Source organism: Fusarium coffeatum (assembly GCF_003316985.1).
Source record: "Fusarium coffeatum strain FIESC_28 chromosome Unknown BRIP53273_contig_128, whole genome shotgun sequence".
Classification (NCBI taxonomy): Eukaryota; Fungi; Ascomycota; class Sordariomycetes; order Hypocreales; family Nectriaceae; genus Fusarium; species Fusarium coffeatum.
In genome coordinates this window covers 158181-173072 of record NW_022157921.1, presented here as the reverse complement: position 1 = coordinate 173072, position 14892 = coordinate 158181, and the positions used below count along the sequence as shown (strand labels likewise).

Below are 14892 nucleotides of genomic sequence, written 5' to 3'. Positions count from 1 at the left end.
GGGGGGGGGGGGGGGTGTATGTACTTCGTGATGTTCTTGACGATCATCGTCGGCGAGTTTCTTTCCCCTATCGCCCATGTACTTCTCCATGGCGGGATAGACAACTAATTCCTCCCCGATAGAATGTCGGGCTAGTTCCCAAACAAACTGATTTCCAAATCTCTGCTGATGATCGAGGTCGGATGAGTTGACTACTTCATTGTAGTACTGCCTCAGTTCACGATGGTCCTTGGTGATGGCGTCGGAAATAGCGGACATGGCTGCGATTTGAAAGCGGATTGGATTCTGTTGAAGACGGAATGTTCGAGGCTTGATTGCTGCTCGAAGCTGAGGTGTGAGAATTGCGCGGACTGATGACATTTTTGGGAATATTGGGTTTAATTAATTATCTAGAGAATTGAAATGGGTTACATGGAGTCATCATATATGTCTATTCATGTCTTGGCCTGCAGCTTGTGCCAACATACCACGAGTTATCATGACGCCGAAATGAGAGATGTAGCTGAACATTCATCACATATCTTGACGCACAACAGCGCAACAAATGACAGACTTGGGACAAGCCTCACTCGTGATAGCTCAATCATACTTACCCAATTGACCACTCATAGACCATCAATCGTAACATGCAGCTTCTCATTTGCTGTAGCTATGAAGCTGTCTTACTCCGGGCCCTTAGCTCCGGGGCGGACAGGTCCCTTCATAATGATAGGTCGAAGCTGACAGCTCGCCACACAAACATGTGTCTCTGTCGGGCAAATCATACTCCGCGGTTCATGTCCGGGGATCGGGCACCGTACATTATGCGTGTTTAATGAGAAAAGTTTAAAAGAATGCAATCGATCGGAAATCGAGAAACACGATTGAATCAAGATGACTTATCAATGGTTGTACCCGTGCCTGTCTAATTGGACGTCCCGTAGTCGCGGGTGAAAGCCTCCGGTCGCTGTAACATTGGACCAAGGCAGACGGGCAAGACAAGTAAGACAAGGAATATTCCGTTTCTATGGTACAAGGAACTCAATTTGTTTCCCGGGATGTTGAGTTCAACTGCCGTTTCTCCCCAGAACATTAACCAAATATTACGCCATCATCGAGTCACAAGTACGACAACGAAGTCGTTCGGATCAAACCGTCATAAAAGGACTAGTTTTTCTCCACTCCCCGCCGGTGATACGACCTCGCAATTTTTTATTTCCAGACTTCCAGGGTGATAGCCGAGTCATAATGTCATTGACTTTTGTAAACTTTGGAATCATCCATGCTATGTAGCTTGCAGCACTGAAATATTGTCTTGCTTGACGGCATTATTACGAGATGTCGATCACGCTTTTGCATGACGGAGTTGATTGATAATTTTCTGTAGTACGCATCATAGTGGATACTCTGTTATAGTGATTGCGCATATCCACAAATTTCTAAGTCAGATCTGAAAGTAAATAAAATGCCCGAGATGGCCCTGCATTAGATCTCTCTTCTGCAGTAGACATCAATCTTCATCAATTACCATGTCGACAAACTCCTTCTTGCGAAGCGTAGCTCTGCTCGCTCTCGTAGGCACTTCCGCCGCCGTGCCCGTCGTTTCAGAGGCTCAGACAACAGTCTCTTCATCAGGTGTCGCTGCACCAATCAGACCGTACACCGATGTGACTTCTCACGGTCCCTACACCGGAACGCCTACTACCACCGGTGCTGTGTCGACGACCGTTCTTGCATCCGCCGTGGCGCCCAAGCCTCCACCACCAGGCTCTTATGATTACCCTGCCAACGGCAAGCTGAACGCTCCCCAGCCTGCGCCTTACACCCCCGATGGCGGTGTCGGCACCAACGGTTCTGCACCTGTGTACCGTGTTCAGAGCGACTTTGACTACCAGTCTCTCGCTCTCGCTCTGTACCAGGAGTGGATCGAGCTCGATCTTTTCCGCTGGGGTCTCGCTACCTTCTCCAAGGAGGAATTCGACGCCTACGGCATTGGCGCTGAGGACCGTTATTTGATCGAGTACATGGCGCAGCAAGAAATTGGCCATGCTACTGTCATCAGCAACATGCTCGGTCCCCAAGCTCCCAAGCAGTGCACGTACAACTACCCCGTTTCCAACGTCCCCGAGTTCATCGACTTCAACCAGAAGCTCACCCGCTGGGGCGAGTCTGGTGTTTACGGATTCTTGCCCCATCTCAACTCTGGACCTGCTGCTCAGTTGTTGCTTCAGAGTATTACTATTGAGGCGCGTCAGCAGATGATCTTCCGCCAGTTTGGTGGTAACTTTGCTATGCCTGAGTGGCACACTCCTGGTATTCCACAGAGCTGGGCTTGGACTTTGCTTGCTCCGTATATTTCTAGCTGTCCTGCCGATCAGACTCGCCTTGTGTGGCAGAACTTCCCATCTTTGAACATTCTTAACCAGCCTAACCCTGCTCGCATCAACGGGTCTAATGTCTGGAATGAGACTACTGGTGGATACGCCAACACTCTGTCTACCGCCGACATCGAGGAGGATGAGCTCTGTGTCAATGCTACCGACAAGACTCTTGACTGCCCCGCTGCTATCACCAACAACCGCAGCATCCCTCTCTCCTACCCCGGCCGCCAGGTCTTCCTCAACTGGGACGCACCCGGCCAGGCCGTCGGCCCCAACAACAGCTACATCACCTCCACCAACGTCAAGGCGCCCAAGTTCGCCGCATGGGTATCTCAACTCAACGTGACCTACTCTCCTCTGCAGAACATCAGTCTCGAGGATCGCACAGCCTACACTATCCAGCCCAACGTTTCCACCTGGATGGGCGACCCTGCTATCAACAGCACCATGTTCCTCGCTTTGACGGATTCGGATGTTTATGTTACGCCTTACAACCTTACTATGCTCAACCCTCACGTTGCTGCTCTGGCTGTTTACCAGGCTGGTTAAATGTGATTAATCACTTTCAAGTACTGAGCTTGTATAATGATGGATATGGTTCGATACCTTGTTATATAATTCTATTCTATGTAGCCATATCACGACTTAATGATATTACCATTTCAAATTATACGTATTGATTGTTGTCTGACTCGTGTGGCTGTTTCACCCTGTTGGCTACCACAGGGACGTATTTGCTTTTTTTCCTTTACCCGTGTCGCTTTCTATCTATGTCATCTTCTTTATACCCCGCTCAGGCACCAGGAACAATTGAACTTAACATACCCGTCCCAACATCTTCACGACACCAACAACTGCAGTTTTCGCTCCAGTCACTATGGCCACGGCATCTCCTATCCTGATAGTTTTGGCCATTGGTGCAGAGTTCGATAAGGTCTCGAGGTTCCCTTGGCGTCGCAGGGCAACAGTGCCACTATCAAGCACTTGCCGGCGCATCAGAGACCTAGCGCGACCCGAAATGTATTCCGATCTCCTCATTTGCACCATGGACATGTTTGATAGCGGAAATACAACATCCCGTCTTCACAAGATATTGGAACGTAACCCAGAATTTGGACAGTATTGCAAAAATCGTACATGACTTCAACCAAAAACATGAGGACTGGGTGCGTGCAATGGTGGACTTTGCTTCGAAAAGACAACAGACATTGAGAGAGATCTACATCACCGTTAAGCATCAAGAGCGGGGACGTGGTGACGATGACCCGGCCGTTGTTTATCCTTGGGAACGCTTAGAAAGGATTGTGCGAGACTCGGAGGAGCTTGGAATAAAGATTCGCTATTGAGAAGGTGACATTTTACTCTTGGATTATATTTCATTACAATCAAAATGATGAGGCTGCCTTTCAGACTCAAGCTTAAGTTTGGTCAGCAACGGTGCACAGCACGTGTTTGATCGCGTGATGGCACAGGGAATAACTGCAAAGAAGTTCTACTTGGAGTTCAAGAGGGTCTAGAAGCGGTGATGATCGGCCCATGTCGAAGCAAAGCCGGTGATGGGACTTTGGAGTTGAGAGAAAAATAGTCAGCCGGCCGGCTACTCCGTAAGTATATTCGTGTTGTCCAAATTTCGTTTTCAGCTATGCACGAGAATTCGATAGTTTTGCACCCTTGTCGTTTTAAGGGCCAATTATTGAGGCGAATGGGGAATATTGCTCCGAGTTGGGACAGACTATCGACTATTGACTGTCAATCTGGTTAGCCTTGTCTGCTGTTGAGACCATTTACTGACCTGTGTGACACTTTAAAAACAAATCGGAATTGCTGCGTGGGCCTATTCCGCCCGAATCTGATCAATGACTGGTCTACCCGGGAGGTATGCATGCATTGGAGGATGACAGCTGAACTGGCCTAGACCTGTCTTTATTGCCAAGCTATGGGGCATTGCGTCCGTCAGCCATCCACAACACCCCCATCCAAGTCACCTTGCTAGCTCCCTCTTCTCTTTTCAGCCCAAGGCATAATGTAGTTTACGAGACAGAAATGGAGCCGGAGCGAATTCTCTATGAAGAACGAGATCCGTTGATTTCATCCAGCTCAGAATATAATTCTTCCTCAATTTCTACTCATAACTTCAACAACTACCCTGCCAATATCTTTTTTTCACCCATCATTATTGGATACTGCAGCAGGTCTACAACATGTCGGCATTAGCGGAGAAAATCGGGACCAAGCTTCTAGTAAAGTTTGCCTGTGGCATTGCATCAGCTGCCGGAGAGAAGGCCTTTGAGAAAGGCTTCGAGGAGTTCTTTGGCAGCGATGAGAAGGAACTCGAAAACACCATCAAGGCCGAGATCGCAGATGTCAAGAAGGAACTCAAAGAAGTCATCGATCAAGTCCGCGACGTCAAGAAGTCTATCGACAATCTTTCCAGTCAATTGGCCGACAGCATCCTGCAGCTTCGAAGTGACTCCTTGAAGGGTCACTTAACAAAGATCAACAGTCTATACAACAGCATTATTGACATTTTCGAGACTGTTGTGCGTGACTCTGAGATTGCGGATCTTGAGAAACGCCAGCTGAGAATGCGTGAGCTACAAAAGCGAATGGACAATCGACTCAAGGAGGTTGCCAAGAACGTCCCTGAGAGTCTGGAACATATCAATAGCTTTCTCGGCGAGGAGGGAAACAGTTCATTCCTGAAGCAACTCGCTCAGCGTGCGTTTGACAACTCAGACGAATTCCAAATTTTCTACCTCCGATGTAGAGCTTTAGTGAGTAACAATTGATTAGAGAATCAGGGGGTGGAAATGTATAACTAACTAGAGGTTCAGGTCTACAGCTACTGGGCAGTGGTCGGTCGAGGTATTGAGCTTCTGGAAATGGCGACAAGAGCCCCCAAAGTCCACTTCTCTGAGGGAGAGAAGACTACCGCCCGTCATCTTGGATACCTAGAGAAGCAGCAAGAGCTTTTCGAGGCATCAGTTGGCAAGGCTACTATCGACCTTTATAACAGTCTGATGAAACTTGAGGGGGAGGTGAAGTTGCCAGTCTGGCTTGCGACTAGCTCTGGTTCGGGAATCGGAATATCCGGATACGTCGCAAACTTTACCGTCCACGACATAGGCTGGGCAAATGCGCCCTGGCAGAAGTGGTACCTGATACCTGTATCTGGCAGGAAGTCACTTGAACCATCCAATGGATCTGCTTATTGGCTGCAAGAGATTGAAAGAACCGATTACTTGGCCAGTTTGACAATACGTGATGGCCCAAGGACTCTCAGGTACGCCACTAAAGGACGTAGGCTCCGTGACGCTCAGTGGAACTGGTTTATCAAGCCTTCAGCACCAGGTTCTGACAGGTTTACTATCAGGCAGGAGGAATCTCCCGGCTGGGTTATCTCTGTGGGTGAGGGGAGTCAGAACTTGGATATGTGTTATACCTTGCCTAGCCCACATGCTGAGGGGTTTCAAATTTCACCTTTGAGAGATAACTAAAGGTCGATGGTAGCGGTATTGACGAACACATAAGACCCAGATGATATGTCCTCACACCCAGCTATTTAGTAGCTCAATTTCTTCTATTTAATATTCATATTTAGATAGAGCTTGCACCAGGCAGGGAGGAACCGCAGTGGCATCTTTATCTCCAAACTCTGGCTCCTCCTTCGTAACGTCCTGTTCCATATTAAGGGACTTTCGATCAAAACAGTCCATTGAATGGTCTACAGAAATTTAGGTAAAAGATAGTAATTGTGTTGATCTAAACTGTATGACTTGATGACTGACCTTTTAAAACCTTAAATAGATTAAAGATAGCGAGGCTCATTGGAAAAAACATTATTTGTACTGGAACGCATATGCAGCTAGTCAATTTAAACACAATCGATCTCTCCTAAATATCATCATAAGTATACAACCCCTCCTCCAATCCCTTAATCTGCAGCGCCAACAACTTAGAATAATACCGACACATAGCCAAATTACCACCATGGAACCAGAATCCTGGAAGCCCACTCTTCTGCCAGATGGTCCTCATCTCACCCTCCTCATTGAATCCCCAAACATCATTCACCTTATCAGCAACAGCATCACCAAACATGGTTCTCGACTGAGTCCGCATGTTCTGGTATCCCGTCGCGAACACAATCTCATCAGCTTCCAGCTCAGAACCGTCGGCGAAGCGAAGACCGTTGGGAAGAACGGTTTCAATTTCTTGGCCGTGCTTGACCTTAATCTTGCCGTCGGCGATGAGTTGAGAGGCGCCGACGTCGATGTAGTAGCCTCCTCCGCGCTGGAAGTATTTCATAAGAAGACCGGCTCCATCGGGACCGCGGTCGACCTTGAAACCGGCCTTGTCAAGACCTTCGAGGATGGCTTTGTCGCATTCTGCTTGTCTGTTGGCAGTTTCGATTTGAAGAGATTTGAAGACGGGAATGGGAAGACCGTGGACAAGAAGATCAGCGTCATCGACAGGAGGACCGTCTTCGCAGTAGACACCCTTGAGACCGATGTCGGTGATGGCTCTCGAGGAAACGACGTGGGTGCTGGAGCGCTGGACCATGGTGACGTGATATCCCTTCTCGAGGAAATCTTGAGCAATGTCATGGCCTGAGTTGCAGGAGCCCACAACGATGGCCTTCTTACCCTGGCTATTCTCCTTCGCACCGGAAAACTCAGAAGAGTGACAAAGTCGATCACCCTTAAAGTCAGAAATACCCTTCATATCAGGCATATTCTTCTTTCCAGAGTGTCCAGTAGCCTGAATAATATGACGAGGATGGAAAGTCCTCTTCTCCTTAGTGCCATCATCCTTAGTCCTCTCCACAGTAACAGTCCACGTCTTGGAAGCCTCATCCCACTTGGTGTCAATGAGAGAAGTCTTCATCCAGATGTTGAGTTCAAGAAGGGTAGCGTACGCCTCGAAGAACTGGGCTAGCTTGTCCTTCGGTGTGAAGATGGGCCACTGGGGTGGGAACTGCATGTAGGGCATGTGGTCGTACCAGACTGGGTCGTGGAGAACGAGTTGGTGGTATCGCTTGCGCCAGTTGTCGCCTACGCGGTCGTTTTGGTCGATTGCTAGGGCTTCGACGCCGAGCATTTTGAGACGAGCGGCGGCTGTCAGACCAGCTTGGCCAGCGCCTATAATTGTTAGTGATTGGAACACAACGCAGAAGGATATTAGAACTTACCAACGATGAGAACGGCTGGATCGTCCTTGGTGAACTCAGCAGCTTCAGCTCTTCGCTGGGCCCAGTTCTTGCGTCCGGGCATACCGCCATGCTCAACACCTCTAGGTCGGTGCTCATTGACAGACTCCTCATGACCCTTGATATCTTGAATGCGCGTGTAAAATGTGAAGATTTTCCACTGTCCATCAACCTCCACCAATCTCGCTAGACCTAATCCTGTAGCGATAACAGTATCAATGTCAAAGAAGAACTGAATACCTTGCACATCGCCCTTCCCATCAATAGGAAGAACCTGCGGCTTTCGCACAGGCGAGCTAGTGTCAAGGCCAATCTTGCTCAACCGAAAGCCATCCTTTGATCCAGCACAAGTCTTGAGGAACGATAAAATGTTATCAGGACCCTGAACTGTGCGGAAAGACCAAGTCAGTGCGAGATGATCGCGCCAGAAACCATCCTTGGTGAAGAGCTGTGAGAGAGTGGGGAAGTCTTTGCTCTTAAGCGCCTGGTTGAAAGCATTGACAACGCGGGTGGCGATTTCTATCGGATCTGTAGGCGCTTTTGGTGAAGCGGAGGGGAATTTGGCGGGAATGATGTTGGTAGAGCCAGGAACTGCCCAAGCTCGAGAAGAGCGAGGAATAGACTGAGGAATGATGTCGCCCATTGTGAAAGTTGTAGTTGAGAGAATGATGAAGGATAGAGTTTGATGCCCAAGTGAGGGGAAGATGGGACCTTATGTATGCCGAAAGCTGTGAAACATACAGTAGAGTTTGATGATATTATTGAACCGTTGGCTCCCTTGTTTCCCCACGTTTGAGGATCCTCCCCCGCTCGGCACTAAACTGTTAGCAAGTCACCCCGCACTTTGTGGTTCAATGACTGCGGTTCCGAGATGTTGTTGTGGGTCTGGTAGCTTGCGGAGACGGGTCCGGAGGGAGTTTGCGGAGGCGGTTGCGAGCTGTATATGTCCTAAGAGTCGGAGAAAAGGATGTTTGGAGATCTTAGTGAGCATCTGACATTATTTGAGGGTCAATGGAGAGTTACTGGGAGATGGGTTGGTGGAAGTTGTCGTGATGGATGGATGCTTTGATAGGACAGAATACGCACTGTTTGACAGGTTACGTGTCCCACTTCAGTCTGAGGCCAGACAGCTCAATCATTTCAATTACAAACACATGCTTATGATCAATATTTTCTGAGTTCCATAACCTTCAATATCTGTTATATTAGTAACATGGAGTTGAGATGAACTTGAGACGAGGCTCTGCTTACACCAACACTTGGGATTCAGTGAGCCGCCAATCATGGCCGAATTGCCAGATCTGACTCGACAAAAAAGCTGACACTAGTTCGGGAGATTCTTTTCTGTCGGATCTTAGCTCAACAGTCTATTTGAGCTTTTTTGAAGGTCAGTCGTCAAGCCGTACAGTTCAATAGTCAATTTGCAATCTAGAAGGAACTGAATCAGGGTACAGGTTAAGGACCGGCATTTTAAGATAAGCGAATAATTGGCAAGTTGCTCACTGCGATGACAGCCACGAAAACTGCAACAGAGAGAAATAGTCGATTTTATGTCGCGATGGAATAAAATGAAATTATTGAAGAATAAAATGGGTTTCAATCTGGTCAGGCTTTATCGCTTTTCAGCTGAGAGGCCAGCATCGTGTTCACGACTCTTCAGTGCAGCCGCTTTATCATCCATAACTTAATGGTGCGTCTTGAAAACGTGACTTTCAAAGAAAAAGAAAAACTGAATGGAGGATAGAATGTGCGAATAATAATTCTAGGTACTTCGGTCAAGGGCCAAAAATGAGGTTCTGCCCGGGCTCGAACCGGGGACCTTCTCGGTGTTAACGAGATGTCATGACCAACTAGACCACAGTACCAAGCTGTTTTTGTTAGTAAGCATTTGCTCGCAATCGTATATGTAGAGAAAATATCGATGAGAAGAAGAAGAAAAAATCCAGCCATACTGGATTCCCGCTTGTGTGCGATATATCGATACCACCAGACACCAATCGAGTTCACACAACTAAGAGCACAATTTTGACTGTTTGACACATCAAGTCACTGACACAATCCCACCGGATTGAAGCGATATGCTTGAAAAATCCGACATAGCAATTGCTTTCGATGACTTAAAACTGACTCGCTGTAGAGATTTGGAATTGTGGCCGATCGTTACCAGATCTAAAACTGCACAACGCAGCATCTCACAAGCGAGAACATGTCTCTGGGTGCCCCTCACTTCATTTATTGCCATTTTATCGTGCCGTGTTACACTGCGAGTCTGCGACATTACAGCGAAGCACTTCGGACGTCTCTACAACTGGTAGTATTAACGAATCAATATTATGCAAGCATGCGTCAGTAACAAGTAATGCAGCATAGAAAGACAGGACGATAAAGTCCGCCAATAATCATGTTAGTTTCCATGTCGCCTCAAGGGTCCAACACCGCCGTCGGGATTGAGACCCGCTATGACAAAGAAGCAGGAACCACATTAATCTCAGGGTCCAAATGCACGTCGCGACATCGCACCTCAAGGATCAAACAAGATCTCATCACCGACTTCAACGGTATTAATATTCCGAACAATCAATTCAATTCCGACTTCAAAAGTACGTTCCGTAGTATCCAGACTGGACCCATGCTGAGAAAGCGGCTTACCAACCTTACACAAAGCGGGGAGACCTCACTCTAGAGGGTATAGCTGCATGATGACAAACCGTTACAAGCGTATGACAATACACCATCGCAGACGGCCCGCAGCTTATGCATATTCGTATAGCTTACTGTGGCTGCGGTGGCTTTGCATGAAGGTATATTGGTTTCTCAGGTAGGGCCAAGTCGCCATGGTGTGAGACGCATTGCCCGCTTGAAGTATAACAGTCAAAATAACTTATTTGTTTTATGCTGTCAATTAGATCACTTTTTATTTTTGGCTCCCTAAGGATTAGCGAGTAGGTCTGTTGTTACCCACCTGCAAGTGTAGATTTCTGTGGTGGAATTGTTCAGGTTCGGCCGCTTCAGGTTCGGCCGCCCAGTCGGATTTGCAGTCCGACTCTGCATTTTACCCTGCATTTTTCTTTTGGAATCAGCAAGGGGAGGCTCAGATAGAAAAACGCGGAATTCGAGACTTGCAGGAGAGAGATCTCCGGGAGAAATTGCGTATATATAGCTGTACTGCAACCCAGATTTGAGAAGTTACTCGACAGCCTCGAACAGCAATTGTAGCAGATTCAATACTCCCAAGCCAACTCTCAACTTCATCACCATGAAGTTCACCTCTATCTTCGCCGCGGGCTTGCTGTCTGCTTCTGCTCTTGCCAAGCAAGCCCCTTACGAGTATGAGCGCCTCGACAAGGACGATGCTGTCAGTCACTCCCCATCAATACCTATCACAGTATACTAACGGCTACAGCTTCTCCTCGTGGTTGATATCCAGGAAGGTCTCTTCCAGTACACCCGAGATTGGGATCCTACTCTTTATCACCACCAGTCTCTGGCCCATGCTGCCATTGGCAAGGCTTTCGACTTGCCTGTCATCCTGACCACCTCTGCTGATCAAGGTAAATCCCAACGCAATACTTGAAAGGTATATACTGACCCTCTAGGTCCCAACGGTCCCCTCACGCGTGAGATTCGCACAATGTACCCCGACGCTCCCCTGGTCCAACGCCAGGGCCAAGTAAACGCCTGGGACAGCGAAGAATTCCGCGACGCCGTCAAGGCAACCAACAAATCGCAAATCATCCTCGCCGGTATCGTGACCGACGTCTGCACCACCTTCCTTGCTTTATCACTTCGCGATGCAGGCTACTCCGTCTGGGCCAACATCGAAGCTTCCGGTACCACCAGTGCTCTCATCCGCGATGTTTCCAACGATCGCATGCGCGATGCTGGCGTGCAGGTTGTCAGTATGTTCTCAATTATCTGTGAGCTTATGAGGGACTGGAGGAACACTCCTGGCAGCAAAGAGCTTTACCCTTGGTTGGGACAGTACCTTCCTCTTGCTGGATATGTGGCTAGGGCACATGCTGCGGCGATTTCAAACGGCACTATCTTTCCTGGTGAGGAGAGTTTGACTACTTATCCTTAGGCTATCAACTTTGAATAATCGGTAGAGATATTCTCTATCTGCAGTGTGGACCTGCAGAGTATTATGGGTAGTCCGATTTACGACGGATGGACTATCGCTTGATAATTATGCGGGCCTACTCGCATTGCATAGACTTAACTTTCTTCTTAGTCACTCGTTGACTTTCCCTTTTCAATAGACTGAATTAAGATCAGCACAATCAAACATTTTATACTGTTGACATGTAGTGAATGTATTTTGCAAGCCCAGCAAGTCGTGGTCTCGGCTTGAGGGCATAGCAGAGGCGTTGAATTTATCTGTATACCTCGGGACTTACGCCTCGGAAAAAGTCAAATAGCTTTATTCGTATCTGTTGAAACCCATTGGCGTTTTCCCTATAGCTGAGAATACTGTTAAAGTCCATTTATAGTTAGCCGCATCTAATTTGTCTTGGACTTTCCCTCACCGGTATCGTCGCTTCGAGTATTTTCGGAACTATTGAGAGGGGCCCGCCGCGTCTAAGCTTGGAGGAGCTAGTGCTCGGACTTGCCCTGTAACTAGATCAAACTATTGGCGCAACAAGCTGAATTCATGCCTGAAGGTCCAGACGCTTCCATTGTCTCAACTCCCCGCTCATGGAAGTTAGCGACGATGAGGCCTCAGTGATTTATAAATAGGTGTGTCGATCCCACATACTATCTGCACTTCCACATCTACCAAGCCATAAACCAACAGGAAACCTTTAGATTAGATTAAGTCTCTTCTCTGCATCTACTACGTCTTAGTCCACCATGGGTAGCAGAGAGATTGACATCGAGTTCACTAAGGAACAGATCGAAATGTACAATGGCAAGGGCTACAGACTGTGTTTCGGCACCGGCGTGGGACAAAATCCCGCTTTCAACGTGATTGCCCAAGCTGCCAGTAAGTACCTTGTGGTGGGAATTGCACCCAGACCCAACTAATACTCGATAGCTATCACTCCCAAAGTGACCTTTCAGTGGAATGACGAGTTCCAGATCGCAGCCACTAATGGCAGGTTCGAGAATGGGGGTACGATCTACTTTTCACGTGCTGTTTACCATCAAACTAACAATTCCTGTAGGTACAATCACTATGGCTACCAACCTCGCGAGCATCAAGTTTGATCAAGTCTACACGCTTCCTCCCACTTGGATCGATGGCAATATTGCAAATGAAAAGCTACCTGGGAAATCATTCAAGATGGTGAATGGAACTAGTCGTGGAGCCGGTGCTGTGCTCTTCAGACGCGTCAATGGCCAATATGTGCCTTTCTACGTCAGCAATCCGCCAATCGACCCCAATGGAAGTGAGCTCTTGACCCCTAAGTTGCGCGTTGCGCTCTGGTTCCAGGCCAACGCCGAGACGGGAGCCATGGTGTCGATTAATAAGGCAGACCTATCCACCTTCGACTTTTCGGGACGGAACCAGGTTAATCTGAAGTGCAATAACGGACAATTCGTTGCCGCTTGAGGTGGTTGCAAAGAACAAGATGATGCAACGACAAGGCCTGATACAGTTTCGCTGGAGTTAACAAAAAAGATAAAAGAGGTGCACTACCACTTATTGACCATGTTAGCTAGAATATAGATATTCCCGTTATAAATTTTTATTATTATTATTTTCTAATTATTAGAATGCCTTCTTTAATGTAGGATAATAACAAGATGTTCACAAAAGACTTGCCATGCAAACATCTATCGTCAGACAAGGGAACTCGAGGATATAATATGGTTTGTTACAAGAGAGATGTAGCGGGCTTGATAGATGGTTATGGCAGTTTCTTGTCCTCTTCTATCCTCGAGCGATAAGCTGATGCAAGCCACAAAGTTCGGAAGTCAAAAACACCGACGGCAGAGTCACGCATGTCATCCCAAAGTGCCAATAAGGTCAGAATACAGTACGAATTATTTAAGCATAACTGGCCATTTTAAGCCACCATCTCAAGACCCTTGACGAGGATTGGTTGGTGAGACTTCAGCCCAATTTAGCCAAGACAACATCACTCCATGATCTGATCAAACACGTTATCAAGAGTCAGCACGGTCGTATAAAGAATGGCGAGAGAATCCTGGCTCGCTATTCTTCACATTCTTGAACCTAAAATTGAATTAATTTTGCTATTGAAATCGTCCAATTGACATTCGCTCAACATGACATCAAATACGCTTCCGCAGACAATGCGCGCCGCCCAATGGCGCACCATGAAATCCGGCATCGATAAGTCTCTAACTCTAAATCCAAGCGCAAATCTTCCCGCAAATGCCAGGTCCCTCTCAAAAGGCCAGAGTCTGGTCAAAGTCGCATACGCCTCGATCAACCACCTGGACTACAAAGTCGCCGAAATGCCATTCTCCAGTATGCTTTTCACAAAGCCCGTCACGCCAGGTCTAGATTACTCCGGCACAATCGTCTCTACTACACTCGATGACCTGAAGGCTGGACGGAAAGTGTTTGGAAGAACAGAGTTACCTACTGGCGGCACATTGGCAGAATATGTCGTCGTGGACGAGAAAGGTATCGCTGCCGTACCTGATGGTGTGTCGATGAGCGATGCTGCTTGTATTGGTATTTGCGGAACTTCAACTGTTCAATCTCTCATGCCGTTCGTTGAACGTGGCGGTAGGGTGTTTATTAATGGCGGTAGTGGTGGCGTTGGTGTGTTTGCCATCCAGGTGGCTAAGACCCTAGGCGCTCACGTCACGGTCACTTGTTCAGCTTCCAATGCTGATTTCTGCCATTCTCTGGGCGCTGGTGAAGTTATTGACTACGAATCTCAGAACGTATTGGAAATTTTGAAGAACGGAGAGGAGGCATTTGATCTAGTATACGACACAATCTTCAGCGATACCAATCTCTACTGGCAGTCACACCACTACCTTAAACCAGAGGGAAAATACATCTGTGTCGGCTTTCCACCTACTTTCAGCTTTTACAAAACTTTGATGAGCATCAAGCTTCTACCAGGATGGTCAGCTGGTGGAAAGCGGCCGTTCAAATTCCACTCCGTCGTGGCGAACAGGAAGGACTTTGGACAAATTGCGGAATGGATCAGAGATGGAAAGGTCAAGATTGTGATTGAAGAGGAGTTCGGATTGGAGGATGCGGGTAGGGCCTATGGGAGATTGAAGGAGGGGAGGACGAGAGGGAAGTTGGTGGTTCGTGTAGGCGGAGAGCTTGATGGCGGAGAGTGACAATTTGGTCTCCAAGTATGAGGCAGGATGGATGGAGCTCGGATAACG

General features: G+C 47.8%; 6 protein-coding genes across 6 annotated transcripts; 5 read left to right on the top strand and 1 right to left on the bottom strand.

Annotated features, from left to right (window-relative positions):
- Positions 1 to 1508: 1508 nt before the first annotated feature.
- On the top strand, positions 1509 to 2909 carry FIESC28_05966 (uncharacterized protein; the record flags this gene model as incomplete). Its single annotated transcript, XM_031160111.1, has 1 exon — positions 1509 to 2909. The coding sequence occupies one exon, from the start codon at positions 1509 to 1511 to the stop codon at positions 2907 to 2909; it is 1401 nt and encodes a 466-aa protein (XP_031015881.1).
- Positions 2910 to 4561: 1652 nt separating this feature from the next.
- Positions 4562 to 5857, top strand: FIESC28_05965 (uncharacterized protein; the record flags this gene model as incomplete). The annotated part of the gene is made up of 2 exons (XM_031160110.1): positions 4562 to 5134; positions 5195 to 5857. The coding sequence occupies 2 exons, from the start codon at positions 4562 to 4564 to the stop codon at positions 5855 to 5857; spliced, it is 1236 nt and encodes a 411-aa protein (XP_031015880.1).
- An 87-nt stretch (positions 5858 to 5944) lies between these two features.
- Positions 5945 to 8212, bottom strand: FIESC28_05964 (uncharacterized protein; the record flags this gene model as incomplete). The annotated part of the gene is made up of 3 exons (XM_031160109.1): positions 5945 to 6084; positions 6347 to 7501; positions 7552 to 8212. The coding sequence occupies 3 exons, from the start codon at positions 8210 to 8212 to the stop codon at positions 5945 to 5947; spliced, it is 1956 nt and encodes a 651-aa protein (XP_031015879.1).
- A 2613-nt stretch (positions 8213 to 10825) lies between these two features.
- FIESC28_05963 (uncharacterized protein) lies at positions 10826 to 11650 on the top strand (the record flags this gene model as incomplete). The annotated part of the gene is made up of 3 exons (XM_031160108.1): positions 10826 to 10924; positions 10973 to 11120; positions 11166 to 11650. The coding sequence occupies 3 exons, from the start codon at positions 10826 to 10828 to the stop codon at positions 11648 to 11650; spliced, it is 732 nt and encodes a 243-aa protein (XP_031015878.1).
- Positions 11651 to 12420: 770 nt separating this feature from the next.
- FIESC28_05962 (uncharacterized protein) lies at positions 12421 to 13123 on the top strand (the record flags this gene model as incomplete). The annotated part of the gene is made up of 3 exons (XM_031160107.1): positions 12421 to 12553; positions 12605 to 12682; positions 12735 to 13123. The coding sequence occupies 3 exons, from the start codon at positions 12421 to 12423 to the stop codon at positions 13121 to 13123; spliced, it is 600 nt and encodes a 199-aa protein (XP_031015877.1).
- A 680-nt stretch (positions 13124 to 13803) lies between these two features.
- On the top strand, positions 13804 to 14844 carry FIESC28_05961 (uncharacterized protein; the record flags this gene model as incomplete). Its single annotated transcript, XM_031160106.1, has 1 exon — positions 13804 to 14844. One exon carries the CDS (start codon positions 13804 to 13806, stop codon positions 14842 to 14844), a length of 1041 nt encoding a protein of 346 aa, XP_031015876.1.
- Positions 14845 to 14892: the final 48 nt, after the last annotated feature.